The sequence below is a fragment of the Sordaria macrospora genome, chromosome 5 (genome assembly GCF_033870435.1).
Source record: "Sordaria macrospora chromosome 5, complete sequence".
In the NCBI taxonomy this organism is placed as follows: domain Eukaryota; kingdom Fungi; phylum Ascomycota; class Sordariomycetes; order Sordariales; family Sordariaceae; genus Sordaria; species Sordaria macrospora.
In genome coordinates, this window is record NC_089375.1 from 1,225,088 (window position 1) to 1,252,175 (window position 27,088).

The 27,088-nt window shown below is 51.3% G+C and overlaps 9 protein-coding genes across 9 annotated transcripts; 6 read left to right on the forward strand and 3 right to left on the reverse strand.

Annotated features, from left to right (window-relative positions):
* Window positions 1-390: 390 nt before the first annotated feature.
* SMAC4_08251 (uncharacterized protein) lies at window positions 391-1,726 on the reverse strand. Its single transcript, XM_003345195.2, has 5 exons — window positions 1,393-1,726; window positions 1,155-1,316; window positions 805-1,090; window positions 618-745; window positions 391-551 (listed from the first exon to the last, which is right to left on the reverse strand). Exons 1-5 carry the CDS (start codon window positions 1,664-1,666, stop codon window positions 415-417), a joined length of 987 nt encoding a protein of 328 aa, XP_003345243.1. The 5' UTR covers window positions 1,667-1,726; the 3' UTR covers window positions 391-414.
* A 649-nt stretch (window positions 1,727-2,375) lies between these two features.
* Window positions 2,376-3,552, forward strand: SMAC4_08250 (uncharacterized protein). The gene is made up of 2 exons (XM_003345194.2): window positions 2,376-2,545; window positions 2,602-3,552. The coding sequence occupies exons 1-2, from the start codon at window positions 2,476-2,478 to the stop codon at window positions 3,450-3,452; spliced, it is 921 nt and encodes a 306-aa protein (XP_003345242.2). The 5' UTR covers window positions 2,376-2,475; the 3' UTR covers window positions 3,453-3,552.
* Window positions 3,553-3,886: 334 nt separating this feature from the next.
* SMAC4_08249 (uncharacterized protein) lies at window positions 3,887-6,785 on the forward strand. Its single transcript, XM_003345193.2, has 2 exons — window positions 3,887-4,675; window positions 4,752-6,785. Exons 1-2 carry the CDS (start codon window positions 4,182-4,184, stop codon window positions 5,632-5,634), a joined length of 1,377 nt encoding a protein of 458 aa, XP_003345241.1. The 5' UTR covers window positions 3,887-4,181; the 3' UTR covers window positions 5,635-6,785.
* Window positions 6,786-8,901: 2,116 nt separating this feature from the next.
* On the forward strand, window positions 8,902-11,816 carry SMAC4_08248 (uncharacterized protein). The gene is made up of 3 exons (XM_066090767.1): window positions 8,902-9,095; window positions 9,168-10,323; window positions 10,388-11,816. The coding sequence occupies exons 2-3, from the start codon at window positions 10,240-10,242 to the stop codon at window positions 10,880-10,882; spliced, it is 579 nt and encodes a 192-aa protein (XP_065947115.1). The 5' UTR covers window positions 8,902-9,095; window positions 9,168-10,239; the 3' UTR covers window positions 10,883-11,816.
* Window positions 11,817-12,295: 479 nt separating this feature from the next.
* SMAC4_08247 (uncharacterized protein) lies at window positions 12,296-13,573 on the forward strand. The gene has a single exon (XM_003345191.2). The coding sequence runs from the start codon at window positions 12,308-12,310 to the stop codon at window positions 13,505-13,507; it is 1,200 nt and encodes a 399-aa protein (XP_003345239.1). The 5' UTR covers window positions 12,296-12,307; the 3' UTR covers window positions 13,508-13,573.
* Window positions 13,574-13,737: 164 nt separating this feature from the next.
* SMAC4_08246 (uncharacterized protein) lies at window positions 13,738-14,925 on the reverse strand. The gene is made up of 2 exons (XM_003345190.2): window positions 14,296-14,925; window positions 13,738-14,181 (listed from the first exon to the last, which is right to left on the reverse strand). The coding sequence occupies exons 1-2, from the start codon at window positions 14,387-14,389 to the stop codon at window positions 13,982-13,984; spliced, it is 294 nt and encodes a 97-aa protein (XP_003345238.1). The 5' UTR covers window positions 14,390-14,925; the 3' UTR covers window positions 13,738-13,981.
* Window positions 14,926-15,416: 491 nt separating this feature from the next.
* On the reverse strand, window positions 15,417-17,864 carry SMAC4_08245 (uncharacterized protein). The gene has a single exon (XM_003345189.2). It carries the CDS (start codon window positions 17,721-17,723, stop codon window positions 15,519-15,521), a length of 2,205 nt encoding a protein of 734 aa, XP_003345237.1. The 5' UTR covers window positions 17,724-17,864; the 3' UTR covers window positions 15,417-15,518.
* A 1,021-nt stretch (window positions 17,865-18,885) lies between these two features.
* On the forward strand, window positions 18,886-22,056 carry SMAC4_08244 (uncharacterized protein). The gene is made up of 4 exons (XM_024655939.2): window positions 18,886-19,246; window positions 19,362-19,397; window positions 19,456-19,696; window positions 19,901-22,056. Exons 1-4 carry the CDS (start codon window positions 19,230-19,232, stop codon window positions 21,368-21,370), a joined length of 1,764 nt encoding a protein of 587 aa, XP_024510941.1. The 5' UTR covers window positions 18,886-19,229; the 3' UTR covers window positions 21,371-22,056.
* Window positions 22,057-24,461: 2,405 nt separating this feature from the next.
* On the forward strand, window positions 24,462-26,552 carry SMAC4_13784 (uncharacterized protein). The gene is made up of 6 exons (XM_066091614.1): window positions 24,462-24,709; window positions 24,805-24,956; window positions 25,130-25,171; window positions 25,498-25,592; window positions 25,653-26,098; window positions 26,163-26,552. Exons 2-6 carry the CDS (start codon window positions 24,907-24,909, stop codon window positions 26,400-26,402), a joined length of 873 nt encoding a protein of 290 aa, XP_065947116.1. The 5' UTR covers window positions 24,462-24,709; window positions 24,805-24,906; the 3' UTR covers window positions 26,403-26,552.
* Window positions 26,553-27,088: the final 536 nt, after the last annotated feature.

Genomic DNA, 27,088 nt, shown 5'->3' on the forward strand with positions numbered 1-27,088 from the left:
TTTGACGGAAACCACATATGGCGACTATGTAGGTAGCCTCATATGATAGCAACCGGAATGTCGTGATGAATGCGGTTTCTTGGCTTCTGTTTATCTTCTGTTTCCTAAGTTTCTCCGCACTTTGAGGGAACGAGGCGGCGGCGCAGTCGGAATAAGGATTGGAGCGATGTCACCGTGCCCATGTGTCAACTGAACTGGGGGGGCGGCACGACATCTGGACGATCCTGTACGTGATGATAGCTTCGTTCCCGGATAGGAAAGTGACAACCGCTTTGGAAGAAAGAGGAGTAGAGGAAGATTGGCTTGGCACGATAGTTCTAGGTCGCGATGTGGTTACAGCGGTTGATGATCGATGACACCGAAACCATAAAGTATATTCTGTTCGAGGAGTCGTTGCTCGCTTATCTGCATAATTCACGAATGCGAATGTGAATGTCCCTTTTTGCTACCCTCTTTCAACGTCCCATCCTCATTCAGATGCAGAATCCCGCCGGCCTCTGTAAGTCCTACATTGACGTGGTGGTGGGAAGCATTTCGGTCGTACGGATCGCCTGTTTGTGGTTGTCTCTGTTAGTCTCGCCAGCGCGCAAAGAATCAAGCCGAGTACTGTAGCTTACCAAAGATGGGATGCATCAAGATGCCTGGCTCAAAGGGGTCAAAGGAGTTCTCCTTCACCCAGTCAAAGATTGAGTCCCAGTTGACACATGTGTGTCTGCCCAAACCCTGAGAGACGGGCTTTGGATCTCTGTGGAGGAGTACTGATGTCAGTAATTATCACAATTTCAAACGCGGAGCAAGACTCACTCAGTCGTCCACTCCATGGGAAGAAGTGTCGTGTCCGCATTGCACTGGAGATACTGCAAGAAGTAGTCGATGCAATGCTCCGTATGTTTCAGCAGGGAAATGGCTTGCATCTCAGTGAGGTCGGGGTAATAATGGTCCTTGTAGATGTATTTCCGGAGTCTCTCAACGCAGTGAAGACCATGGAAGACTGATACGGTGAAGTAGTAGGACCCATCTGTCAAGCGAATGACAGTGTCGTCGTCCTGGAACTGACCCATGTCATTTCTGGGGATGCGAACGTTTTGAACTGTTCCAGCGTGTTAGCAACATCGAGAACTTAACATCACCGCTGGAGTGAGAAAGAAGCTTACAGCGGAGAAGGTTATCCCATGCATTTTCCAGCTCTGGTCTAGGTGGCCCATTGAAGTCGATATTTCCCTTTTGCGTGTTCAATGACATGTTCTTTCCCAGGCCATAAATGGCTCCCATATCAAACGCCCTTTGTTCGTATTTCACCACAGAGCGGAACGGAGCTATACATTAACAAGTCAGAGTGATCTTCTAGAAAAGCAGCAGGATGGGTAAGAAGGGCTCAACAAAAAAACTCACTCGGCTCATGCTGAGGATCGGTATAACGCACAGGAGCAATGACTCCCTTCGTGTACGCGATGAAGAGGAATAAGTTCGTCGCAATAAGCAAGGCATGGACGGTAACAGAGCGCCAGTGTTGGTGAACCCACGAGCCTTTCGAGCCCGCCCAGCGAGCTGATGGAGCGGTTGAAAACTCACCACACTCCTCGTCACCGCCGTCAGACTCGCGTTTTGGTGAGTACGAATCTTCCCCATCAACTGGGAGATACTTGGTGGGCTTGAACTTGTCCATTTTGAAGAGCTCAAAGGGTGAAGAAAGGAAGACAGAAAATGGCTGATAGCTTCCGTGACGACCGGGACGAAATGAATCTCGAAGTTGTGAAAAGAGTAACAAACGAACCAGTTCGAATTCAGCTTGTATCAACTTACAAGGGAGTATTGCATAAACCCGTAAAGGAAACATACAAATCAGAAGGACATCGGACGGAAGGGGGCCGATATCGCAACAGACTATCCTTCTCCAACTGCAACCCCCAAACAAGCAATGTTCAACATTCTGCGGATGTGTGATCCATATGCGTCTTGAAGCACGACCCAAGATCAACTCTGGACATTACTTACAGTCCTCTCTGGAAACTATCAAAGAGGATCAAGGTATGATCGGCCTTGCATCAACATGATGCCCAGAGAAAACGAATACCAGCTTCCTCTTCCGGCCAAACCTGCACCATCTTCGTTCCTATAGCCATATCTTATGTAATCTGGAGTGCTTGGAGATAAGTTCAGCCGACAAAAGTTGCGCGAGCATCTCCGTTACGAGAGCAGCATGATCAACAACGCTTATTGCCAAGTGAGGGGGTCAGTCGGGCACCGTTCAAGTACGCCCCCTATGTTCGTCCTGGAGTATTGCTTGGGCAGGAAAAGAAAAATCGGCAGTGTAAACGGTGATGGCGAGATATCAGGCATGATGACCAAGACCGCTCAAGTTGATAGACATAAATAGTCCAGATATCCCGTCCTGTTGAAGTGAGTTCATCCAGCAAATTCAAGCACTTGTCTCCATCATTCACTCACCACTGACTATCTCTCCCGTCTTTAAAGATGCAGATCACTCAGACCTCCTTCATCATTGCCTTCCTGGCCATTGGTGCCATTGCCCTCCCAACTCCTGGTGAGCATCTTCGGGGTGATGAGCCATCTGAAAACTGGTACTAACAGAGGATGCAGGCAAGTCAGACGAGGCCTGGACCCAAATCATCAACAACGAGCCTCTACATGATAAGCACCCCGAGGCTAAGAGAGCCAACGAGGAGACCTGGACTCAAATCATCAACCCCACGACTAAGAGAGCCGCGAACGACGAAGCTTGGACCCAGATCATAAACAAGAGGGGCGACGAGGAGTCCTGGACTCAGCAGATCGGCAAGCGAGCTGAGGAGGCCTGGATTGTCGATCCTCCTACTCCTGGCAAGCGCGCTGAGGAGGAGAGCTGGACTCAGAAGATTGGCAGGGACAATAAGGACGAGGCCTGGACCCAAATCATCAACCCCACCAACCCCACGCCCAAGAGAGCCGCCAACGACGAAGCTTGGACCCAGATCATAAACAAGAGGGGCAACGAGGAGTCCTGGACTCAGCAGATCGGCAAGCGAGCTGAGGAGGCCTGGATTGTCGACCCTCCTACTCCTGGCAAGCGCGCTGAGGAGGAGAGCTGGACTCAGCAGATTGGCAGGGACAACAAGGAGGAGGCTTGGACCAAGTATATCACGAAGCGGTCTGATCCCGAGGCGTGGACTCAAATCATTAACCCTAGCACAAAGAGATCCAACGATGAGTCTTGGACCCAGATCATCAATCCCACGACTAAGAGAGGCAACGACGAGGCTTGGACTCAAATCATCAACCCCACCAAGCCCACAGTAAAGAGGGCCAATGATGAGGCCTGGACTCAGATCATCAACCCCACGACTAAGAGAGGCAATGACGAGGCTTGGACTCAAATCATCAACCCCATCAAGCCCACGGTCAAGAGATCCAACGATGAGGCCTGGACTCAGATCAACAAGGAGACCAAGTGAGAGTCTTCCGAAACCATCTGGAATCGTGTTCCGTGTCTTTCGTTTCTTGAGCATTGGGTTTCCCAGTTAGGTAGTGAGGAGTTGGGCCTGTTGGTGAATAGGAGATTAGCTTGATGAATTCCAGATATGATCTCGTTGACACTTCTCAGTAAACCGCGATAGTAGTCTTGCTCCGCCTACTCAGGATGCCACCTTTTGTAAACCATGATGTTTTGATGAGATGTTTATAAGCTAAAACCATCACCACCAAACCACGGGTCAGTGTCCTGTTGGTGATGCAACGAAGCCTTCGTGATACCCCAAGTCTGCCAAGACAGGCGGTTCCAAGCCCACAGCCTTCACGTGTCGTGTGCTTTGAAATGACTGTCTGCCAGTTCTGGTAAGCTCTTCATTGGATGGATGGAATTGTACCAAACCATTGCTTTGTTGGTGGTGTTTCGATGGCAGGTGGCAAGATATTTTGGCGTGTTGTCGTCCCAAGGTGCCTCGGTAACTGGGGCGTCCCCGCACTTGGCTCTGGGGAAAACGTGGGGAAGCGGGCCCATCACCGTCAGGGAAACAGGACGCTAACGGTTTGAAGGAATGAACCTTCAGGAACAATAAAGTTCTCACTCCATCCTTCTTACCGTATTTTGTAGGTTCTTGCTTTCAACCTCTTCTCGCTCCCCTCGATCATCGACTATCCAACTACTCACCAGTTTCCGAAGATACCAATACCGACCTTTCACAATGGCCCCCAAGCAGAAGAAGCCATGCTACGTCCTCGGCGTGGGCATGACCAAGTTCATCAAGCCCAGAGGCAAGGTCGACTATACCGAGCTTGGTTTTGAGGCCGGTGTCAAGGCGATGCTCGATGCGCAGATCTCCTATGACGACGTTGAGCAGGGTATCGCCTGCTACTGCTACGGCGACTCGACATGCGGTCAGCGCGTCTTCTACCAGTTCGGCATGACCCAGATCCCCATCTACAACGTCAACAACAACTGCTCGACTGGCTCGACAGGTCTGGCCATGGGCCGCAACTTCATCTCCAGCGGCGCCGCGGACTGTGTGTTGGTAGTAGGCTTCGAGAAGATGCAGGCTGGTAGCTTGCAGAGCCATTTCAACGACAGAGAGAACCCTCTCGGAACCACGTATAAGATGATGGCCACAACAAGAGGAGTCACCAAGGCGCCTGGCGCCGCTCAGATGTTCGGTAACGCTGGCCGGGAGTATATGGAGAAGTAAGTCAACCACTCGGTATCGGCGAGGATGGGATGAGAGACGTAATGACTGACCGTGTTTGCTTTTCTTTCATAGGTACGGCGCCAAGCCCGAGGACTTTGCCGAGATCGCTCGCATAAACCACGCCCACTCCGTCAATAACCCCTACTCGCAGTTCCAGGACGTATACACTCTCGAACAGGTCATGCAGTCGCCCAAGGTCCACGAGCCCTTGACGAAGCTCCAGTGCTGCCCTACTTCCGATGGTGGCGCCGCCGCAGTGTTGGTTTCGCAAGAGTTCCTGGACGCTCGCCCACACCTCAAGGACCAGGCCGTTCTCATTGCTGGACAATGCATGGCCACCGATGCGCCCAGCCTCTTCTCCAAGAGCTCCATCGACTTGATGGGCCGCGAGATGACCCAGCACGCTGCGCGCGTTGCCATGAAGGAAGCCGGTGTCAAGCCTAGCGACTTCGCTGTTTGCGAGCTCCACGACTGCTTCAGCGCCAACGAGATGATTTTGATTGACGCCTTGGGTCTTTCCGAGCCTGGTAAGGCGCACGAGTTTGTGCGCGCCGGCAACATCACATATGGCGGCAAGGTCGTCGTCAACCCCAGTGGAGGTCTCATCTCCAAGGGCCACCCTCTGGGAGCCACTGGTATCGCTCAGTGCGCCGAGTTGGTATGGCACCTTCGTGGATGGGCCAACAACCGCAACGTGCCTCACACCAAGTATGCGCTCCAGCACAACCTTGGACTTGGTGGTGCCGCTGTCGTCACCGTCTACAAGCGCGCTGACGGCAAGGAGGCGCCGGTTATTGACTCGGCGACAGTTGGCAAGCTCAACAAGCTGGGCTACAACCCGGCAGTTGAAGCCAAGGGTTTCACGGCCGAGCAGGTGAAGGCTGTGCGCAGCAAGGAGAAGGTGAACGAGTGGGCGTTGCAAGATACCCTGATCAAGGTCGAGGCTCGCTTCTAAGTTTTCGTATCTGTTTACAGCATATAGTTAGTAATACACCCATTTGTTAAGTACAATCGTTGTGTCAGACCATGCCAAGCGCCGAGGACATACCGGTTTGATTGACTTGATGATTTGAGGTTTTATTTTCGTGGAAGTTAGGAAGGCAAAAGTAACGGGAATCCAAAAATGAACGCAAGAGCAACTACTTTCGACTGGTTGGGTGTATGGTGACCGATGAGGGAAAACGGAGGTCACGCAGACGTTCTTGCCGCTTTATGACTTGACTTCATCAAGAAATTTTGGGATCGGGTTCGCACCTTCCACTTCAGAGTCGGGTTTTTGAAACTTGTTGAGCACGCAATAAACAATGAAGATCTCGCCTTCTGGCACAAAACTATCCCGGTCGTACAGCAGAGCTAATTGTTCGAGATACTAGGTAAGACACAAGGAAGCTCCCTTCGCGATCAAAACAATGATGTGATGACAGCCATGAGCCACAATGTCCCAAGAACAGCGTAGAATGGGAATAATATCTTGCTTGTCTTCCTATGATTCATCTCACGCTGACGCGCCGATTGGCAGGTTGAGATCCTTGATGGCGGATATATGGCGGCTATATGCCACCCACCGTATCACGATTAAGCCCATGGGGCGGCCGCCGTGGATGGTGTCGAGTTACAAGTAACGAACTCTCTCGTCCTTTGTTTTCTGATTGTATTCATTCCCAACAATACGCCGCAATATCTGAATTCGCTAATATTCAAGGTGAGAAGTATATGAGTTGTGAGGACAGAACCCTTAGAGTATTGAGAACTGGAACGTCAGAATAGAGTATTTGAAACATTGTCGCGGCGTGTTGGAATCAGTGTAGGCATGGTCGGTACCGTGCTTCAAGAGCTTGTAAACTGAATCACAGTGATGTTTGGGTCATTGACTGGTAACTCAAAGCTTCTTGTTATGCTCCATCCGTCAGTGTCCCATCGGTTTGGTCTGGGGCGCTTGCACATGTCAGCCATTCCCCTTTTCCAGACGTCCTGTTTCCATGAGCGGAAGGCCTCCGCGCAATACCTAGGACGGCCTGCCACGCACATGCTCCAGCTGAGCTTCGGCCATTGAGACAGGGCATGACACTTTTCATCTCGACTGTCGACGTGCCGAGCAGCTGGGACCAGTGCGACGAGTCAAGACAAAAGAAGAAATCAGAAGCTTGTGAAAGAAAGATGATGTGAAGCACATTGAAATCTCGAGATTTGCTCGGGCCGACTTTCAGCGAGCCTCAAGACCCTAGTTCTTAGGGTTCGAGAGAGACCACACCCTCGGATCGAGTCCCGATCGAGCGCCGGCCAAGATCCCACTTAGGTAACGAATTGGTGAAAAGAAGTGCAAGGTTTACAGCCGAGGAAGAGGCGATGTACCGTCATTAGCTGCCTAGACGCCTGGACCCTGAGAGCCGCAATGTGAATGTGTCGGGTGAGCTTCTGTGTGGTTGGTTGCGGGTTATCGATTTTAGTTAGAATGAGTTTTCACGTCGTTCAATCGCATCCCGGAATTAGTTGCGAGGTACACAGTTCACGGTGACGTGAGTGTGCTTTGTTCCTGGTCTCTTAATCAACCCTATCACTTTGGCGGTACCCGTGCATATCAGCCTCATGGCAGCGGCTGGATTTGAGACCTGCAGGCTTCCACCAGTCTGGCGGATATGTCACTCCCGAAGACATGTCGTGAATTGATATCTGTGTCCAATTCTTCGGGATCTTTATCATCCACGTCTCGCTCAAGATAATGGACACCCACCTGATGGCGAATGCACGAAGCCGTCCTGTGCAAGGACGATCTTTCTCAGTCAACAGTCGGACATGGGATGCTGTGAGACTGCGGAAAACGGAAGACGTAGGAGGTGTGTTTGAGTAACGTCAGCCCTTATTCCCACTTGGTGTGTATCATCTTTGCAACTCTGCGATGTCCTCTACAGTCGACATAGTCAACAACGAGGGGAGATACACCTTGTTGTTGTCAAATATCGAGTCGCAAACCGGAGATACACGGCTTCGAGCTTGATAGTTCTTTCTGTTTTCTGTGGCTTGCATATGTATGATAAAACCGATTGTCGATCATCATCGCTCTGGGCGAACAGTTCGACCAACAAGTCAACACCATGTGAGAGTCCGATCTGAAGCTCCTTCCCAGGACAAACGAAAAAGAAAATCTTTGGAAGTTGGTCGTCTCGTCCCTTCCGTGCTTCTGACATGTGAAAGTGGCATGACACAGGCCATCCCTGACAACCAATCACGCCAATCCTCTTAAGAGGTTAGCGCTTGCTTTGGCGGTGGACCCCTTTGGATCCACGCGGAAGGTACACCCGCAACCCCAAGAGTGTCACTCAGCCCCTGCCCGGTCGTCGTCCAAATGTTTCCGAACCTGAATTGAAATCCTTCCACGATTTTCAACGGGGTCGGCTTTGACTCTTCGATTGGACCTCGCGGCGCACGTGCCGGCGCCTACGATGCGAGAGCTCGTTGGTCTGGGCTCTGTACGGCCATTGTGAAGGAACCAACTGAAAAGCTTACCACAGCTGACCTCGACCACAGGTGGCGCTGTGAGGCAACACTGCGCGCTGCATTACTTGCATTGCTGGCTGTAGTCGAGCCTGACGCCCCGCTGAGCGAGGCAACCTTGGTAAAATCGGTTGGATGTCGAGCTCTTCGTCAGTTGTGAGCGTGAAATTGCTTCCGGTGCAGCCGAGGAAGTTGATATTCCTGAATTGCTCATTTTCCAAGATCAACAACCGTTGAAAATGCGAAATTGAAGTTGTGCTACCGAGACCTTCATTCTCCAAACTTGGCGCTGGAATATAGGTTACAACCTCGTACGGATGATGAACCGGCGGCAACGGGTAGAGATGGCGTGGCGTGGGGGGTGTGAAGGTCATTCTTCTCATTCGTTCTGAGCCTCTCACCGGTTGTTACACAAGATGTGTAGTGTAGGAGTCCATGATGGGACAAGACAAAAACGGCTGACGGCGAAGGGAAACTGCGTCCGAAACCTCAGAATCCGAAGCAAGAACCCCGCCTTCCATGGGATATGCATGTCATTTATCTGGTCGTTCCTGAAAATCTCCCTTATCTTCCACCACCACCACCATGACGAGCTAGTATCTCGATTCAGGAGTGCGCATCGCTCCCAAACCGTCGATGCTGAGACTGCAATTCCTTGTCGGTAAACAGGGGATATTAAAGAGCCTCTTCCTCTGAGAGAATGATGTCACGAAATGATAAGGGATTTCACGTGAAGGTCTTTTTTTCTTTTCTTTTTCGCTGAAGCAAGACGTTAACTGTCAACTCAAGTCTCCTGTTCAGCATCTTCCACCATCCATCTCACCTCCATCTTGTCGAGGTTGTCCTTGACGGCCTCGGTCGCCTCCGGGCCTCATTCTCAGGGTGTACGACATCCAGGCAGTTCAATCGGCTGTTTGCCTCAAGGTGAGTGAAATGGATCAATCAAACCCCGGTGGTGATCCTGACATGAGGGTGATGTTTACACTTATTATCCAGGGATATGGATGTTATGATTTCACAGTTTTGGCTTGTGAGCTTTCACATGTCAGAAAGAGGGGTTGCCACTTTCTCTCTCCCTTCGTTTGACTGGCTGGCAGCGCTTGCTCGACAGTCTGGGCAGGCCGGGGGTGTTGGCGCGACGCATGCAGCCTTGAAAGCGAGGAGCCCCACCAGACTCTTATCAGGGCAAGAACAAGGGTCGAGAGGCCTGTTCAATGTGTTCAAGCCCACTTTGGGCATCCACACCTCGAACTTCACTTCGTGTTTTGACGCACCAAGATTTGGATTCGGTCATGGAAGACGAGAGCGGTTCTGTGTCACTGCTGAACGAACCACAAGTACCTGCCGTGTATCGCTCAAAGATATCGCTGGGGAGGCGAACTCGCTCGGCTTCCACGCAGTAGCTGGGCCTTAACATCGGAGATGCCATTTCCACCAGCTTCCCGCATGGACTCCCGCAGCTGAAGAGCAAGAAACATGTTAATGATTTGCGTCAGATCACAGCGGATTCTGGCAGGCTCTTTCATGTGCGTCTACCAGGTATCAGCAAGGTACAAGCAATGACACCCATGACGAGGGAGGGGTGCCCTGAGCGTTACCTCTCCACTACCTACTAGCAAACGGCTCAGTTTCTTCCATCGCGAGTTCCCAAGCTTCTTATTCTGATAGTGTTCCTAACTACTCGCAATAGCCCCATGCTAGTGGCGTGCATCGGCTGGTCTACCAATCTGTGAGGTTTCACCGGAGTGGAAAGACGTCTTTCACCCCTCCACCCCCTCTCCTTCCTCTTGACACAGGCAGTTGCCATTTTCAAATTCCGTCTCCTTCCAAACGAAACCACCTTGCCATTCCTCTGCTTGCATCATTCTTTCCCACCTCCTGGTCTCGACTGTCCCGGACTCCGATTACCACCTCATCTTGTTTGAAAGACCCTTCGGATCTCACGCTCGGTTCCACCTTTCTATCCCCTCTGGAAATTATACAAATTGTAGAGTCCTCCCGTCTCAACTGTCTTCAACTCTTGATTCTTCTTTCATCATCCGCGGCACCACACTCTCCAGTATCTAACATGACTCATCAGAAGAAGACCAAGATGTCCAGCAGCAACAGGCAGGTTAACGGCGATGTTGCCCACAACTCCGCGGTCATCGAGGTAAGCTCATGATGCCCGCCGTCATCCCTTGTGTGTCCCATGACCAAAGCTAACATGACAACAGCACTTGCTCGCATACCCCATCGTCGAGTCCGGCATCTCGACTGTCAAGTCCAACGCCTACGGCCAAAGACTCCTTGAGGTGACCGAGAAGGTGTACCAGACCTTTGGAGCTCCCTTCCTCGGCTACCTCCAGGGCCCATACCAATACGTCTCCCCATACGTCCAGAAGGCCGACGACTTGGGTGACAAGACTCTGTCGAGGCTCGACGAGAAGTTCCCCATTGTCAAGAAGCCAACCGATGAGCTCGTCCACGATGCTCAGTCCATCATTCAGTTCCCCATCGGCCTTGCCCAGAGCGGCAAGGAGCATGTTCTCAGCACCTACAACACCGAGCTCGAGAAGGTTGGCGGCCAGGGCTTGACTGCTTACTACAAGGCTGCTCTCACCACCGCCCTCACCCTCGGCACCGAGACCTATGCTACTGCTGCCAGCTTCCTCAACACCCAGAAGGAGAATGCCAAGCAGCAGACGGCTAACGGCACGGCCAACAACTGAAGGCTGGTCAAACCACCGTTGCTAGCTGACCAAGAGTCGACTGCGTTACACCATTCGGACAAGGTGACTTACCAACAAATGGTCGACGCAGCTGGCAACGATACCGCGCCCCGGGCAGTTGAGAGCTCACCAGCTCCTGCCTCGCTTTGGGGCATGGCCTTTGCTTCTTGCGACTGATAGGACTGCGAAGGCATTCCTTTGGATTGAAGACGCAGTCATACACTACACATACCTTTTCTCACCCCTACACCGACGTCGGAGGCGTGGCTGAGCGCTCATTTAGAGCATGACCATGGAGCTGAAGCATACGAAAAAATGCTTTTCAAACAAACATACAGGAATAACGGATGATATCACTTTTGGGAGGGTAAATGGGTGCAATTGGTTTTCTTATTTTTTTCATCATGGCCATTGTTTAGACGTCGAGTCATCTCTGCTCTTCGGAATTTTTGCGTTGTCGGCTTGGCGTGAGTTGCGTACTGGCGGATAAAAGAAGAGAAGTTGGGAAGATGACACTGATACCAGGAAGGAGCAACTTGCGAGTGCGTGGTTCTGAGCGCTTGATACCTTCCTAGCTGATACCTCCAGCCAGGTGTCATTGCTTGCACCACCTCGGCTGTCAATAAAAAAGTCAAACCATTGCTGTTTCACGCACCTGTGAGCTGTTTTCTCGTGCGTTTTGATCGAGGCGAAGTCCACAGATGAGTACGGTTATGCACTGCTGGCGTGAGTGAAGCTGATGTCAAGACTTTACATCATTGAGCATGCGAGCACTCAATTAACGGAATTTTTGCTTCAGTCAACCTTGAGAGATCACCGTCCTTCCCATTCTGACCACAACATCGGGCCTCACTCGTGATAGCTTCATTCGAGAGTGACCGAGAGAAAGTGCCAACGCACATTGGTGACATGGTCAAAGCTTTCTCAATTCTACGGCAATTGAATTTGGAAGTGATGACCGACTTTGACGTAAGCTATAGGGCTAACCGTATTTGGGTAAGGCCCCTCTTTGTGCTTCCCTTTTAGCCCCACCATAGCTCTCGGCTGTTTCCGGCTTTGTAATCATTTGTCGGAACCTCTTTTGCGTAAAGAACCTTAGTCACTGCGACGGTGTCGATGGGCTATTCAATGCCATGTTAATACCAACAGCTGAGACCAGTGGCGGAAGCAGATGAGCAAGCAATTGGAGAGACTGACCGATCTGGCAAGGCCGGAAGTTTCATGATAGTTCTATATGATATTGACAATTCCAGACTCTTTTCCTGACTACTCTCTTACACCTTGATTTCCAGCTGCTTACGTTGGCCTTGATAATCTTTTAGACCATCACAAAGTGGACGAGACGTCAAAAGTCGTTGGAGAACCTAGACCCAACATACCTATGGATCCGATCCTATAAGTATCCTTACTTTCAACTCCTAGGTCATGAAGAACTTTTTTCTCATCACTATCATCTCCATCTTTGTTGGAATCTGTTCCATTTTCCTACTGCCCATCGATATCCCACAAGCTCGAGTCGCAAACCTCAACCTCAACCTCAACCTAAACAACTTCAACCTCAACAACATCTCTACACTCACAAACCAACTCCTCAACTATACAAAGTCCAACATCAACACCTACCTCACCAACCACCAACAACCCATTCTCTCACCACAACTCCCAACCAACAACCACATCATCACCACTAAAATGTCCTCCCCAGCTACCAAGTCCATCCCCCGCCTAATCCGCAAAATCTTCCTCGCCACCGAACAAGCAGAAGGCGCCGGCGCCCGCGTCCGGCGCTCAATCGGCACCCCTCAACTCCGCAACTTCTCCCCCTTCCTCATGCTCGACCACTTCTCCATCCGGCCCGGCGCCGGCTTCCCCGACCATCCTCACAGGGGCCAAGAAACCATCACCTATCTTTTGCAGGGAGGCGTCGACCATGAAGACTTCGCTGGCAACAAGGGAACCATCGAAGCCGGCGACTTGCAGTTCATGACGGCCGGGAGGGGGATCATGCACGCTGAGATGCCGCGGCAGAATGCTGATGGGAGCGCGAATGTGGGATTGCAGTTGTGGGTTGATTTGCCGAGGGAGTTGAAGGGTTGTGAACCTAGATATAGGGATTTGAAAGCGGAGGAGGTGCCGACGGTGGAAACGGATGAGGGTAGGGTGAAGATTAAAGTGATAAGTGGCAAGAGTCACGGGGTGGATAGTGTCAAGGATTTGGCGTACACACCCGTGTGGATTCTGGATGTGGAAGTGCAGCCGGGTGGAAAGGTGGTGCAGGAGGTACCGGAGGGGTGGAATGCTTTTGTTTACACGCTGGAGGGACAGACTATCTTCAGTTCAGGGGAGGAAGGGGAAAAGAGGACGGTGGAACAATTCCATAATGTGGTGTTTGAACCTTCTGGGGAAGCGGTCTACGCGGAGGTGGATGCGGGAGCTGAGAAGCCGGGCAGGTTTGTGCTGATTGCGGGGACGCCGCTCGATCAGAAGGTGGTGCAGTATGGACCGTTTGTCTTGAATAGCCAGGAGGAGGTGTATCAGGCTTTTGTGGATTATCAGACGCATACTAATGGGTTTGAGAGGGCCAAGGGGTGGAGGAGCGAGATTGGGAAGTCGATGACACATTAAGAGGGCTAAGAGATGGGAGTTGAGATACCGTGTTTGTTTTGTAAGAATATGTTATGATGCTTTTTCTGAACTTTGGCTCGTCTGGGTGCTGTGATTGTAACTGTAATGGTATATCAGAGGTGTTTCAACGAGATGTATCCTCTTACGTGAGCTACATCTTTGGCGAGGCCCCGAATGCGAGCATTGAGCTCGACGGCAACATGGTCACTCGAGGCCCGTAAACCTCAGCATGTATCCCAGAAACAATTTTATTGTAAAAATGTAAATAGGTATCCCAGACCGATCCATCCAATGTTCAACGAACCGGGCAACACAAACTCGTGTGTATGTCCAATGCAATCCTTCCTCCACCGCCTGCTTCCTCTTGTTCCATGTCATATCGTATCGTATGTTCTTCCGACCACCCCATCTGGGCGTGGCATTGTCCTCGATGTCTCCCTTATCCGTGTATCGTCACCGTCTGCATCCCCCTCTCTACTTCTTGGCCAAAATCTCCTTGATCTGCTCTTTATCCCATGTGATAACACCATCTTTCTCGCCAGAGGCGATCTCCTTGCCAGGCTTGCCAACTGTTCGGATGATCTCTTCGTCGGAGAATGCGTCCTTCTTGATGTCGACCTCGACGGTCCTGGAGTCTAAGTCGACCTTGAACGATACGTTGTCGGGGTTCGATTCTGGGAGATGGTCAGTCATGCACAATGCTTCCTTGGTATTGGCCGGTGGGCAATTGGGATACATGTTTAGAAGAAGAGCTTGGGTGGATGTGAATGAAGGACAACGGAACGAACCTTTAAATTTCGTGAGGACTCGTGTAAGGGCGCCGGAGCAGCCGGAGCAGCTCATGGCGACGTCGAACTTGTAGTGCGTGCTCGCGTCGGACATCTTGGCGGTTTGGTTCCGTTTGTGATTAAGGTTTAGGTTTAGGTTTAGACTTAGGTTCGGTAAAGTCGAAGCAGTTCAGATGGCGGTTGTGTTGTCAAGGTGCGAGTTGTCAGTGTGGAAGTGATGGTATGCAATGCGATGCGGGGCAGTTGGTCGGCTTGGTTAGCAACGTGCAACGGTGTTCGCGAACTCGAGAGAGTGGGAGGGGCAGCACTTTAAATTGAGCTCCGCGACAGCACTGCAATGAGCCAAAATGGGAGAAGCGGAACCTGGAACTACTTTAGAAACCACTTCAGGGATACGGGCAAAAAGAGAACACATTGCAATTAAAACGCATCGATCACTAATACGGTAGGAACGATAGAGGACGAAGCTTAATAATCTGCTCACTACATGCCTTGTGCTCGCTCAGTGTCAGGCATATCAGGTGCCGCTACGCCGCTCTGTCTCTGCTCTGTTCTCAGATGATCCCGCGATGGTGTCAGTCAGGGGCTCCTGTGTTTAATCACTGCACAGCGGAGGCGGAGATCTCCCAGGCTGGGGATTCATGTTTGCTCCTTGGTGAGACGTTTAGCGATGGCGTCAGAGAAATTTCGCACTGTATAATCTTGCTGGTTGTCTCGCACTGAAGGAAGCTATTGACAGTGCGGCGCAAACTGTAACGCTCAGTCCGTCCCGATGTCTCCGCCACCACCGCGTTTAGCATCTCTCAGTGTCAGCGACCGACTGGCTGCCGTACCTTGGAAGCCTGAAACCTGCTCACCGAGACTGTCTCACGTTTTATATCCATGTCCGTGTGAAGTTCTTAGATCGCCTCAACTCAACGCAGAGATAGAGCGAACTATTCCATCTATTCGTTTTGGTCCCCGTTGGTCGGTTTATGACCGTAAATTGTTAAGACGTTCAGGGGTTCAGGGGTCTCCGTCTTATGCCATGCAATAGGTCACGTAGATTCACGAACTGCGTCGAGGTTGACCTGCACGAATTGTAAAATGTCGATGGTTCCATGCATATATCTCATAGAGACAACAAATGTGCTTTAGTTATTCGCTACTAGACTGCCTAAGTTGGTAGTCTTCCGAAAACTGATTTTCCCTTTCTCCTATCATGACAACCTCCGAGGGAACATCTACCTCCGAGCAGCCTCCTCTTCATCACTATCCTCCGCATCCTCAACAGTCGCCCGCCTATTCGGCGTTCCACCCGGTCCAAACTCCAACTCCAGCTCAGGATCAAGCTGATCCTCATACCAATGATCCTCCCCATCAAAGTCATCATCGCCCCATCCCTCGTCAAAATCATCCTCCCAACCTCCAGGCATGACATTACCTCTCTGTCTACCTTCACCTTCATCTCCTTCCGCACCGTCCGCTCCGCCTGCCCAAGCTTGACCCGTCATAATATCCACCATTCGCTGCCACACCCCGCGCTGCACGTCGTCGGCTTCAGGATCGTCGATTCTAGCGCGAGCCTCATCCACCGCGGCGCGGAGCTGTTCTTCGTTCATACGGTTTCTAACCATCTGCAGGGCAGCTTCTTCGCGCAGCCTCGTCTGTCTGTGTTCGCCATCACCCTCGGAAATCGCCCACGGCATCTTCTGCGTTGGGCTGGAAAAGATGTTCTCCTCCTTCGGGGGCGGGAGTGGGTCAAAGTCGAAATTGGGCGATGCATTGTGCAGGATCTTGCGCGGCACGGCTGACATGAGCTCGGGTGTGTTGTCCAGGTAGACGAAGCGGGCTGTGGCCAGCGAGACGACCGGGCTGGGAGGCAGGCCAAAGAAGTCCACCTTACGAGCAGCGTTGGCGGCCTCAGTCAGGAGCGAAGTCGCGGCGGGGTTGTTCCAGAGATCTTTGGCTAGGTGGACGTAGAGCTTGGTGTGTAGCGCTTCTTCGTTGTCCCGGGGCTGAACGCCCCAGACGGAGCGCGGTGTATCGAGGTTGAGAGCGCTGAAGAGGGCGCAGAAAAGCCAGGGGAGCCGCTCAATGCTCTCGATCGCAGCGGCGCGAGCTCCGGCATGGTCTTTAAGTTGAAGCTTGGCCAAGGGGATAGTGGCCTTGAAGTAGGGACCGATGTCCTTGTTGGCAATAAGGGGCGAGGCGCACAGCTCAATGAACCATTTGGCCTCATATGCGCGGATGGCAAGAACATGGACCCAGTTCAGCACGCCATACGGGTCATCGTGGTTGACGCTGAGGACGAACTTGGCCCATTCCAGAGCCGTGCGGTAGGTTCCCTTGAGGACCAAGTTCTTGATTTGGTTATAGCCAGCCAGGAAGAACTGCCTGTTTTCGGGTCGGTTGAAGTCCAGTCTTGCGGTGCCTTCTCCCAACCGCTTCCGGAAGTCACTCAAAGTGACCCTGCCAAAGGTAAAGAGGGCTCTCTCAATGAGGTCGTGGGCAAGGTACGAGTTTTGGTCATTGTGGGCAACCTTGCTCACTTGGATAAGCGACGAGACATGGTAAGGGTACCTGGCTAGGAAGTAGACGAGCTGCATGGGATCGTACATCTGGACCAGACCGTAGAAGTTGCCCTCAAGGGCGTCGTATGTCTTGTCATGAGTAAAGGCAAATTCGGCGACACCGGGCTCACCATCACAGGACTCCGTGATACGCACCATCTTAAGGCCGCGAGTAGAGTCCCTAGGCCACGTCTTCTTCCCTTCAATAAAGGGGTTCGTGCGCAACACAGTCTCAAACATGCTCCTCTTGCCTAGCCGCTGCTGAATTTCTGGCGGGACCGAAAGGAAGGTCTCGAGGTCAACATTCTGCCGAGCGGCTCCTCTTTGCTGTTGACGGCTGTTGGCCTCGGCTGCCTGTTCCGCCCGTGCTGCTTCGATGGCACTGCCAAACAGCTTCCGCATTTCGTTGAGAGCCTTGAGATGCTGAAAGTTGACGCGCAAGAGCTCGTTGATTTGGCCGGTCGACTTGGCAGCATTAGAAGTGGCCGCATCTGAAGCAGAATCCTTGTTCTTCTTGAGGTTGAGCTCCTCGAGAACGCGATCGATCTCATCCAGATCATCGTCTTCCTCCTTTTCCGGTGCAGGTGATTCGGTCTTCTTGCCCTTCTTCTTCTTCTTTTTGGACTTTTTGCTCTTACTGGCAGGCGCTACCGGTTTGGGGAGCTCCTCGACTTCTTTTGTTTCTTCCTCGGTGCCTTGATTGTCATCATCGTCGTCGTCTCCTCCTCCAAGAGCGGCGAAGCCTGCAAAGGCATTAGGCCTTGGCTTGGTCACAATGGGCTCGTCCTCGGATTCGTCTTGTTCCCGATCTGCTTCGTTCTGAAGCCTAAGAAGCTCCTGCTGCTTCTGCAGCTTTCGCATTTGCCGTGTCGCCATGATGTGATGTGAGAATGCTGTTCAAAATGAGATGATGAAGTTGCTCGATTGTGACCGCGGGGCAAATCGAAAGCTTTATAAATAACCCCACCAAACGAGATTATCTTAATAATGCGATTGCCGGGGTGAGTAACTTGACACGCGCTGAACAATTGTGGAACGTGAATAAGGCTGGATTCCTGGCAAACGAATAACCACTCACTCAGACTGGTGGTGTATTCAAGTTGCGTCTTGCCTTTTCAGAAAGTTCATCAAAGAAGGGAAGTTGGAGTGGCCGATGGAGTCATCTTCCCGGGCGGCATTGGAATAAAAGTGGGGCATGCCAAGCCCGTGATGTCGACGAAGCTCTCCTCGGAGCTCTTTTAAAATCAGTCGCTTTAACATGCCCCGGAGCTTCCAGCACTGCTTATACATGCGTTTAGGACTATCACCGGACACAGGGGCTGTTCTTTGATGTATCCTTCTTGCTGTTTGTTAAGGGCTTAGGCTTTCCTACCTGTTAGCGACATGACAAAAGTACCATGTCGACAACTGGTCTCACTCGACGGCATTACAACGTGGAAGCTTCGAGTGATGTACAGGTCTGCTCAAGCAAACACCAAGGCCAGGTTCAGGTAGCAGATGCCAAAGTTGTAGTTGTAGAATGTAGAGTCTAGGTTGCAGGTTACGGATGCGTCAAGCTTCCGACAACTTCCAGACCACTCTTGCAGTACCTATGCAAACAGCATGGTTTGAATGTTTTTTGACAGCCGAGCAAATTGGGACAAAAATAGTATTTGAAATCCAATCATATATATATCATATATATTTCATACTCAGCCCGAACGACGAGGTGCTCTTGGGATCACAAAACACAACATCAATGCTGGTTTCAACAGCATGCTACCAATGTCAATAATCACGGTTTCAGGCCCATGAAATAGACGAGTGCTCACAAACGGCACCTGACAGAACTTGCGTTGAAATTGACGACAGCTAGTGTATCAGACGGGACTCGGAAGGCATTCACTCAGCTCTCGTCGCCAACCCGAATCAAGCTCCCAAGGACATCATAACACGGCAAGGTTCGGGTCGACATCCCCGCTATTTCAGCCTCCCCCCCTCCACCGTGGCGGTGCACGGATGCCGGAGAACAGACGCCGAAAGCTGCCAAGGTGGTGACGACGGGCGCAATGTGGGGTCACGGCACCACGAAACAAGGAGGCTGAACTAGTCGAGTTTTCGCTGGTTGGCTGCCTTTTTACCTCGATCCCTCCCGCCAATCCTTCCCTTTCTTTCTTCTTCCTCCTTCCTCCATGCGAACTATGAAACCCCCGCCATGACAACTCTGTGCACACTTTCCTGTCGCCGCCTTTTACTCCCTTTCCACGTCTAAGGCTCGCGCTCTTTAATTCCTTCTTTTTCCATTTTCGAGTTGATTCAATTTGCGTCGCTTTTCTTCTTTTCACCGCATACCACGCGCATACTGCATTTAACATCAGCTGCTGCAGCCAGCGCGCTTTGCCAATGTCTGAATTTCTTGGGTATGTTGGCCACTCCCACCCCGCCATCGCCTGATGGTTCTCGTCATATTCCTCACGCTTCCCCTTCCCTCGCCCTCGAGATGCCTCATTCGCTAACATATCGCTCGCCATTCAGCTCTCGGATATCCTTGATATCGAGGAGCGACATCCGGTAGGCTCTAGCCTCTGCATCCTGCTAGGCTTGGCAGCCCCGCTGACCGTCATTTCAGCTATGTCGGTACCTTGCACAACATCAACTCGGAGGAGTCTACCGTCTCCCTAGAGAATGTCCGGTCATTCGGAACAGAGGGTCGCAAGCACAATCCCGAGGAGGAAGTGCCCGCCTCTGACCAGGTCTACGAGTATATCGTTTTCCGCGGCAGCGATGTGAAGGATCTCCGCATAGAAGAGGGTCCTTCGGCTCCCAAGGAGAACAAGCCTCCGATCCCCGATGATCCCGCAATCCTCGGCGTAAGTCTCCATTCCCACCCGTCACTCCACCCACCAAACCCACATCATGATGAAATATTTCCGGATGTAAAATTACATTTTGTCTGAAAAGCGCAAAAACAATGTTGAGATTTCCGTTGCCTTCCTTCTGATCTGTGGTTCAACCATACCTTTCTTTCACCTTCGTCACACCGGCTTCCACAATTGCTAACATGGAATGCTTAGGCTCGTCCCCGTCAGCCCAATGTCGCACCGGGCCCTCCTGGGCCTCCAGGCCCACACGGTCCTCCCCTCGGTCAAGCCGGCGCGCCCGGTCACCAAGGTCCGCCGCCTCCTGGCGCCCCTGGCGCCCCTGGCTTTGGTTACTATCCTCCTCACATGGGTGGTTGGGGACGTGGTGGTGCTCCTGGTGCTCCTCCCAATGCATTCGGTGGCATGCCGTACCCCCCTCCCCCCGGATGGTTCCCTCCCGGTCAGGAGTTCCCCATGGGCCCCGGTCCCGGTCCGTGGAACAACTACCCCTACCCGCCTGGTCCTGGTGTCGCTCCGGGTGGCGTTCCGGGCCAGGGAGGTCGCCAGTCTGCGAACCAGACCCCGAGCAGCCAGGCTCCCGGCCCGAAGCCTGCACCTATTGGTCCCGCGGGAGACAAGAAAGGACCGTCTACGCCAAGCCAGGCTCAACAGCAACCCCAGCAGCACGAGCTGTCTGCCGATGTGCCCAAGTCTTTTGGTCAGCAGCCTGCTGCCGGTGCCCCCTCTTTGCCCAACGATTCAAAGCCCACTGTTGAGGAGGTTAAAGCCACTGCTGCGTCTCTAAACAATGCCGCTCCTTCTGGTCCTGCCTCCCAACAGAAGAACATTCCCACTGGTCCTAAGGGCAACACCACTCGTCCCACCCAGATTCTTCCTGCTGTTCCGCTACCCGCTGCCCTTACTGCGAGACCCGTTCAGCCGACGGCTGGATCCGCCAAGCCTGAGATTGGAGGCGGACCGATGAGCGCGGCCCAGTTGCGTGACGCTACCCAGCAGGCTAGAGCGGCCGTCGCTGTTGCTATGGCTAATATGGTCAAGCTAGATGGCCAAGTAGCTACCCAGCAGCAAGCAACCGCCGCTGCTGTTGACAATCTCACCAAGCGGGTTAACGAGATGAATGTCAACGCCGCTGCGTCTGCTTCCGCCCCTCGCGCCCCCTTGAACCATAACGCAGCCGCTGCCAACCGCGGTGGTCGGGCTCGTGGTCCTCGTCCGGCCAAGGTTGAGGTCCCTGACTCAGACTTTGACTTCGAGTCCTCTAATGCCAAGTTCAACAAGCAAGAAATTGTTAAGGAGGCTATCGCTGGTTCTCCCCTTGGCGAGGAGCCGGCAATTGAATCGGCTGCTCCCGAAGTTGTTCCCGATGTCTCCGGTGTTGCCCAGCAAGCCTACAACAAGAGCAAGTCATTCTTTGACAACATCTCAAGTGAGGCCAAGGACAGAGCTGAGAACAATGGCCAGAAGCCGGGTGGTCGCGAGTGGCGTGGTGAGGAACAACGCCGCAACATCGAGACCTTCGGTCAAGGCAGTGTTGATGGTGGCTACCGCGGCTATCGCGGTGGCAGAGGTCGTGGTCGCGGTGGTCGTGGCCGCGGCTTCCGTGGTGGAAGAGGTGCGAGCAACGGCTTCCCTCGCCGTGATGCGCCCGCCGCTGCACAGTAATATCGCTTTTCGTGACTTGCCCAGTATTTTGACGGGCTCTGTGGCGCTGTGAACGAACATTTCCTTTTTCGAAGCCTCTAGGTTTGGGACTGAGCATGATTTTTATTGAACGGAGGCAAAGGCTTGTAGCCCGGAGTTTCTTTGGGAGTTGTGGCATGATGCTATGAATTGGGACGACCCAGGGCAGGCGATATAGCGAGAGTGATTTTCCAGGTTCTAATCAAAGGGATAGCGGGAGTGGGCAGCACTCTCGTTGAGGCTGGCCGCAGCATGGCCACCGCCGCTAAACCGCGCAACGTCTTTTACCCTCCAGCCATAACAGCATGGAGGATGATAATCACTGGATAGATGCGACCAGAGGCATCACCTACGTTGATTGGTATTTTATTGTGCACGCAAATCAACAGCAGCATGGGGTCTGTATGGGAAGGGTTTGCCCTCGAGATGGAAGCGCAGCGGGACTGGAGTCGGACAGACAAGAGGCAAGCTGCTGCCCTACAGACACATGAAACGGACGAATTCGGAGGACATGACGATCAGGTTGACTTCAAAGACACCTTTGCTGCGCCTGGATAATCAAAGCCATCAAACCCTCCCTATCTCACCAACTCGTGCAATCAATGGGCCCTCTATGATGCAAAGCTTGAGACCATATCATTTGATGTCTTGGTGCACATTTGCCGCCCTTTTCTAGACAGCATCATACAATATATTATCCAAATGAAGTCACAACCATTTTATTTCATCCTCATGATATGCCACTCGGCGTGAAGTGCACTGGTGTCTGTTCAAGATTTCAAGTCAAACTTCTCATCTTGGTTCACCGATGGTGTGTCTGTTATCAAGTTTCCGTCTATGCTCTGTGAAAGAAGACTCGCTCCGTTATCCAGTTTCTGTCAGCTGTTAACAACCCATCTTTGAAAATCATGTTGACCTACTTCCTCAAGACCAGCTCGCTGCCCTGAGTGCTATGAATGCTAAGTATGGATTGTCAAGCATCAACAATCCCTGACCGGCTCTCGATGAATATTCACGAAAATCATGAAGAGTCGGGACACGACGAGTAGAAAACAACCCTGCATCTGGTCAGGTCCAGTCACTTGGCTGTTTTTCAACCCTGTTCACTTGCTTCTCTGTTTGCGATGTCTCATGATTGGTGATGGGGATTCTGAAGTTGTGCTAGTACTCGAGTCAGTCTTTTTACCTGTAACGCGCAAGCTCTGTAACGATTTGGGATATCTCAACCCACCTTCAAGAGTTTAATACCAAACTTTATTTCTGATGCCTCCCGGTAGTCTTCTTTCAAGGGAATGTCTTTGCATTGAATTTGCTTTAGGATTGGCTAAGGAAAAGGATTCAAGATATTGAGGAGAGCTTCGGCCAGAACCCTAACCCTGACCAAACATTGCCTGCAAATCCCTGAAATCCAAGGGTTGGATGATGGATAAAAACGGTCATCGAGCGTGCAATCCATGGATTGAGGATATGAAAAATTCCAGTGATGCTCTTTACATGTGTAACTTTGATTTGGTATATTGTAGTAGCAGTATCGTTTAATTTAGTTGAGTAATTGTTGTTGAAGCTCCAAAACCGTTGCAGAGCTTGCGCGTTACAAGTAAAAAGACCGACTTCTCAGAGGGACTATGAGAGTTGGTTGGCTGGCGAAGCGAATCTACCTAACCGACGAGTATGTTAGTATCTTAGTACCTATTCGCAATGGGCACGGTACTTCTGTTGTATTTCTTTCCATGCCGTCACAACGGCGGTGGCAAAGCAAAACCAGCAATCACATACAGTACATACATCCGTCCAGTTGATGAAAAAAAAATAAAAAAATTTTGAACGAAAAAGAAATGATTGCGAAGGGAAAAAAACATAAAACACCAAGGATTCGCTGGTCGTCACCGACCCAACTACTAGTCTGGCCCTCAGTGTTCTTATCTATGGGAGCGGGAAGGACAGGAAACAGGTCTTTTAATCACGTGGTGGGGTCAAAACACTGAACCACCAGCTCCCATATCTATATCGTTCGGACGGAGGCATTACGGTGAATGGGAAGCCGGCGCTAACATGATTGATATAATTGGGCGGATTAAAAGAAAAGTTAACCGTCCTAACACTGCGGCATCAGCCTACCTCTTCCCTTCCATCCTGGCACGTCATAACCATGCGGTTGGCTTGCAACACTTCTCTCTCATCCGCGCATATAGACCATCCAGCCCGGACGGAAATTTGCGTAGCATTTCTTCAGTACACCATTTCTTAACCTCCGGGCCTGCAAGTACTTGGCACACCAACGCCACCCAGAGCGTGTCCTGCGCGTTGGAGCGCAAGTAGTCCTGAACGGTCTTTTTCGTGGTGGAGTTGTACTTTTTCAGCTCTCTTAGTTAGTCCACTTTGTATAAGATGAATGCATCGACAGCTGCCGCAACGGATTCCGCATTTAGCTCCAGGGAGACTTTCAAGCGGTCTTCTTATATATTGATCTTCGAACCCGTTCCGGAGTCCCGAATTTTCGGGACTCCGGGACCCTGGGTTCGGGTTGCCTCCTATTGGTCAATCTATCTAGTTTACATACGGGGTTTCTGATTGGATCGTAACATTCTTCCTCGGTCCTCCTGCTGTAGAATACGAGTACGTGCAGGGTTGTAAAAGTATGGCCAGCGAGGCAAATAGAGAAGGAGGCGTGAGCGGTAGAAGAGCACCGGAAGCAAGAACTCATATACAAAGCCAAATCAAGCCACCAAAGTAGAGCGCTTCGTCTTTATATTTTTTCAGAACTTTTTGTTGATGATAATTGTATGATGTTCATTACGGCGAACTTTGGCAGGCGCGAACTTGACGATGTCATTGATTGTATCCAATCTACACAGTCGACTCACAATGGTACATAGTCAATTTATCCAGCCCAGCCACCGCGTAAGCTAGCAACTCCCACATATTCCCCAGTACCGTTTTGGCCAGACACTGTAGTTATATCACATAGCCTAATATCAATTCTTGAGCGGTGAAGGGCAGTTGATATCCGCTGTGAAATTTGACAGCACTGTGTCACATTTGAACACTGTAATGAACCGAACCGGGTGCCTGTCATTTTGGCACTAGCAGCATTCTATAAATCGGACGGTTCTGGCACCCGGACCACTTCTTGGCCGTTCCATCTTCTTCACCCGAACTTGAATTTCAGGTAGAAGATAAGATATCCAATATTCGACCATGAGTTCTCCGGCGAAAAAGGCTCAGTCGCCGGCACCCCAATCACCCACGCCCGGTCCTGCATCCCGGTCTCCCGCTGCTGAAAAGACTGGCCCTCTTCCTGGATCTCACTGGGCGGAACAGGTACGGCCCTCTCACGTTCCCCGTCACCCGGTCACAAGCCCAGTCATAATTGGAATTGATCACTGACATACTTCTACCTTACTTACGCACTATAGGGACTTCCAGAGGAGGAGGAAAATGATGGGGATTCAACCATTGGAAGTGATATCGAGAGTTCGACTGCTTCGATTAGTTCGAGTATCCTCAAATACCGTACCATGAACGGCCGAACTTACCATAGCGATAGCGTAACGGATGGAGAGTATTGGTAAGTCTGTTTGGGATTACTCGTCAGGGCTCGAAGCGCCCAGTCTGACCTCCGTATTGGGTCTATGAGATGTCGTTTCTAGCCCAGAGTCCAGAAGAGTATGGATGAAAAGAAGCTCTGCGCATGTGGGAGGAAACACCCAACGCTAACGAGCATTTTAAACTTTAATGCAGGGGCCCCAACGACGCTAAGCAGAATGAAATGCTGGATATTTTGTAAGTGAAACATGCTTCCCACCATCGGTTTGATCTCTCAAGGACCTATTATGCATACCTTTATCCGAGCCACTCAATCTGTCTCTCCGCCTCCAAGGCCCCATGAGGCTGCTGAACAGCTGTCAGGTTGCGCTACCATTGCTGTTGACCTGTCGTCGAATCTCATAGCATCCAGGATCGAAGACTTCCCTTCGACCGTCTGGATTTGGGACGTACAAGCTGCAATAGCTCTCCTTTTTAACGGGAGCGTCAGCACCCTGTCGTGGCATTCCCATGTCCGCGAGATTTCGAGTTCTTGTAGCTAACCAAATATTGCCTACCTCTAGCCATCATGTGATGACCATTTGTCTGGATGGCAGGCTTTATGATGCTCCTCTTCCCAAAAATCCTGAGAATGCAATTGATCTTGGCACAGGCACAGGTACGCCGACTTTCTACACTCTCTTGGTGGTTGTTCCTTGAATACTAACTCGACATTTAGGGCTGTGGGCAATCGATTTTGCCGATAAATTCCCTAACTGCAACGTCATAGGTACTGACATCTCGCCCATCCAGCCCGGTTGGGCACCCCCCAATGTCCGTTTTGAAATTGACGACTACAATAAGGAATGGACCTATAACTCTAATTTCTTCGACTTCATCCACCTCCGGTGGCTTAGCGGCACCGTCAGAGATTGGTCTGCTTTTTACAAGGAGGCTTACCGGTGCTGCAAGCCAGGCGGTTACATTGAGCATATGGATGCTTCCAGCGGTACTGTTTACTCAGACGATGGTTCTGTGGATACTAAGGTTCATGCCCTGGGCCAATGGGGCCCCATGTGGGAGGAGGCTTTCAGGAAGATTGGGCAGCAACTGCTCAGCAACGACATGATGGAGAACGGAATGAAGGAGGCCGGTTTCGTGAACATAGTAGTGAAGGATTACAAGGTAAGTTCTCCGCTTCCCACAGCGTCTGTTTATCCCAGAAACTCTAACTACGGGATACTTGCAGATTCCTCTCTCCCCATGGTCCAAAGACAAGAAGTTGAACGAAGTTGGTCTGTACTTCTATGTCGCTATGAACCAGGACCTTGCTGGTAGTCTCCAGTTTATGTTTGGTAAGGTAATGGGATGGACTACGGAGGAGATCAACATCTACATCAAACATTTGCAGAAGGAGTTGAAGGACACTACCCTTCATCCGTACTTCATCTTCCGCATGGTGTATGGCCAGAAGCCATTGGATGCTTAATGTATGGCTGGGCAACAACACCGACCGGGGCTGGATACCTACCTAATCTCCCATGATGGGCGGTTGGATACCTCTACCTTAGGACAAGCTTCATATCTCTTTTTCTGTGAATAATCTGAAAACAACATACTAGTTAAAACCTCGGATGACCATCACACTTGTTTTACAGGGTTGACCCCAGACCGGGCATGTGCCTTCAGCCTTACCCGGCCTCCACCTGCATCCAAATGTGCACTAATACTCTTACACCAATGATTGCAAAGGATTTGCTAGTGTATGTTAGCGCAAAGCTCCCCACCGGCTTGTCTTCCTCGGCTCAACTCGGGTATGTCTTTTTTTCAACGTCCGGAACATTTAGTCTCCACTCACGACGTCCCTCCAAGTCATTACATTTAGCGGCGAAACCAAAGAGTGCAATATCAAAAACATATCTACCATATTGGCAGCTTCATGATACCCTGGCGTCTTCCCAATAGCGGTACCATACCATCTGACTAAGGTATCTAAGGAAACCCGAGTGGCTGTTACGATCCAATCGTTGAGCCTCATGTAAGCTAGATAGATTGACCAATCAGATAGGACCCGGGGTTGAAGACCAGTATATAAGAAGGCCTCCCGGCCTTCGTTATACCTGGTTCTTCAGCAAGCAATAGCTATCACAATCTATCAGTACCTTTTGGCTAACT

What these genes read in the sequence shown, in the direction of transcription:
- SMAC4_08251 (XM_003345195.2), bottom strand. Translation starts at nt 1,666, where the DNA reads ATGGACAAGTTCAAGCCCACCAAGTATCTCCCAGTTGATGGGGAAGAT. An exon ending in CGATCCTCAGCATGAGCCGA is followed by an intron (nt 1,317 to 1,392) that starts GTGAGTTTTTTT and finishes GTTAATGTATAG; the next exon opens with CTCCGTTCCGCTCTGTGGTG. An exon ending in CTTGATGCATCCCATCTTTG is followed by an intron (nt 552 to 617) that starts GTAAGCTACAGT and finishes AACCACAAACAG; the next exon opens with GCGATCCGTACGACCGAAAT.
- SMAC4_08250 (XM_003345194.2), top strand. Translation starts at nt 2,476, where the DNA reads ATGCAGATCACTCAGACCTCCTTCATCATTGCCTTCCTGGCCATTGGT. An exon ending in CATTGCCCTCCCAACTCCTG is followed by an intron (nt 2,546 to 2,601) that starts GTGAGCATCTTC and finishes CAGAGGATGCAG; the next exon opens with GCAAGTCAGACGAGGCCTGG.
- SMAC4_08249 (XM_003345193.2), top strand. Translation starts at nt 4,182, where the DNA reads ATGGCCCCCAAGCAGAAGAAGCCATGCTACGTCCTCGGCGTGGGCATG. An exon ending in GGCCGGGAGTATATGGAGAA is followed by an intron (nt 4,676 to 4,751) that starts GTAAGTCAACCA and finishes TTTCTTTCATAG; the next exon opens with GTACGGCGCCAAGCCCGAGG.
- SMAC4_08248 (XM_066090767.1), top strand. Translation starts at nt 10,240, where the DNA reads ATGACTCATCAGAAGAAGACCAAGATGTCCAGCAGCAACAGGCAGGTT. An exon ending in ACAACTCCGCGGTCATCGAG is followed by an intron (nt 10,324 to 10,387) that starts GTAAGCTCATGA and finishes ACATGACAACAG; the next exon opens with CACTTGCTCGCATACCCCAT.
- SMAC4_08247 (XM_003345191.2), top strand. Translation starts at nt 12,308, where the DNA reads ATGAAGAACTTTTTTCTCATCACTATCATCTCCATCTTTGTTGGAATC.
- SMAC4_08246 (XM_003345190.2), bottom strand. Translation starts at nt 14,389, where the DNA reads ATGTCCGACGCGAGCACGCACTACAAGTTCGACGTCGCCATGAGCTGC. An exon ending in AGTCCTCACGAAATTTAAAG is followed by an intron (nt 14,182 to 14,295) that starts GTTCGTTCCGTT and finishes ACCATCTCCCAG; the next exon opens with AATCGAACCCCGACAACGTA.
- SMAC4_08245 (XM_003345189.2), bottom strand. Translation starts at nt 17,723, where the DNA reads ATGGCGACACGGCAAATGCGAAAGCTGCAGAAGCAGCAGGAGCTTCTT.
- SMAC4_08244 (XM_024655939.2), top strand. An exon ending in ATATCGAGGAGCGACATCCG is followed by an intron (nt 19,398 to 19,455) that starts GTAGGCTCTAGC and finishes CCGTCATTTCAG; the next exon opens with CTATGTCGGTACCTTGCACA. An exon ending in ATGATCCCGCAATCCTCGGC is followed by an intron (nt 19,697 to 19,900) that starts GTAAGTCTCCAT and finishes TGGAATGCTTAG; the next exon opens with GCTCGTCCCCGTCAGCCCAA.
- SMAC4_13784 (XM_066091614.1), top strand. Translation starts at nt 24,907, where the DNA reads ATGAACGGCCGAACTTACCATAGCGATAGCGTAACGGATGGAGAGTAT. An exon ending in AATGAAATGCTGGATATTTT is followed by an intron (nt 25,172 to 25,497) that starts GTAAGTGAAACA and finishes GCCTACCTCTAG; the next exon opens with CCATCATGTGATGACCATTT. An exon ending in TGATCTTGGCACAGGCACAG is followed by an intron (nt 25,593 to 25,652) that starts GTACGCCGACTT and finishes CTCGACATTTAG; the next exon opens with GGCTGTGGGCAATCGATTTT.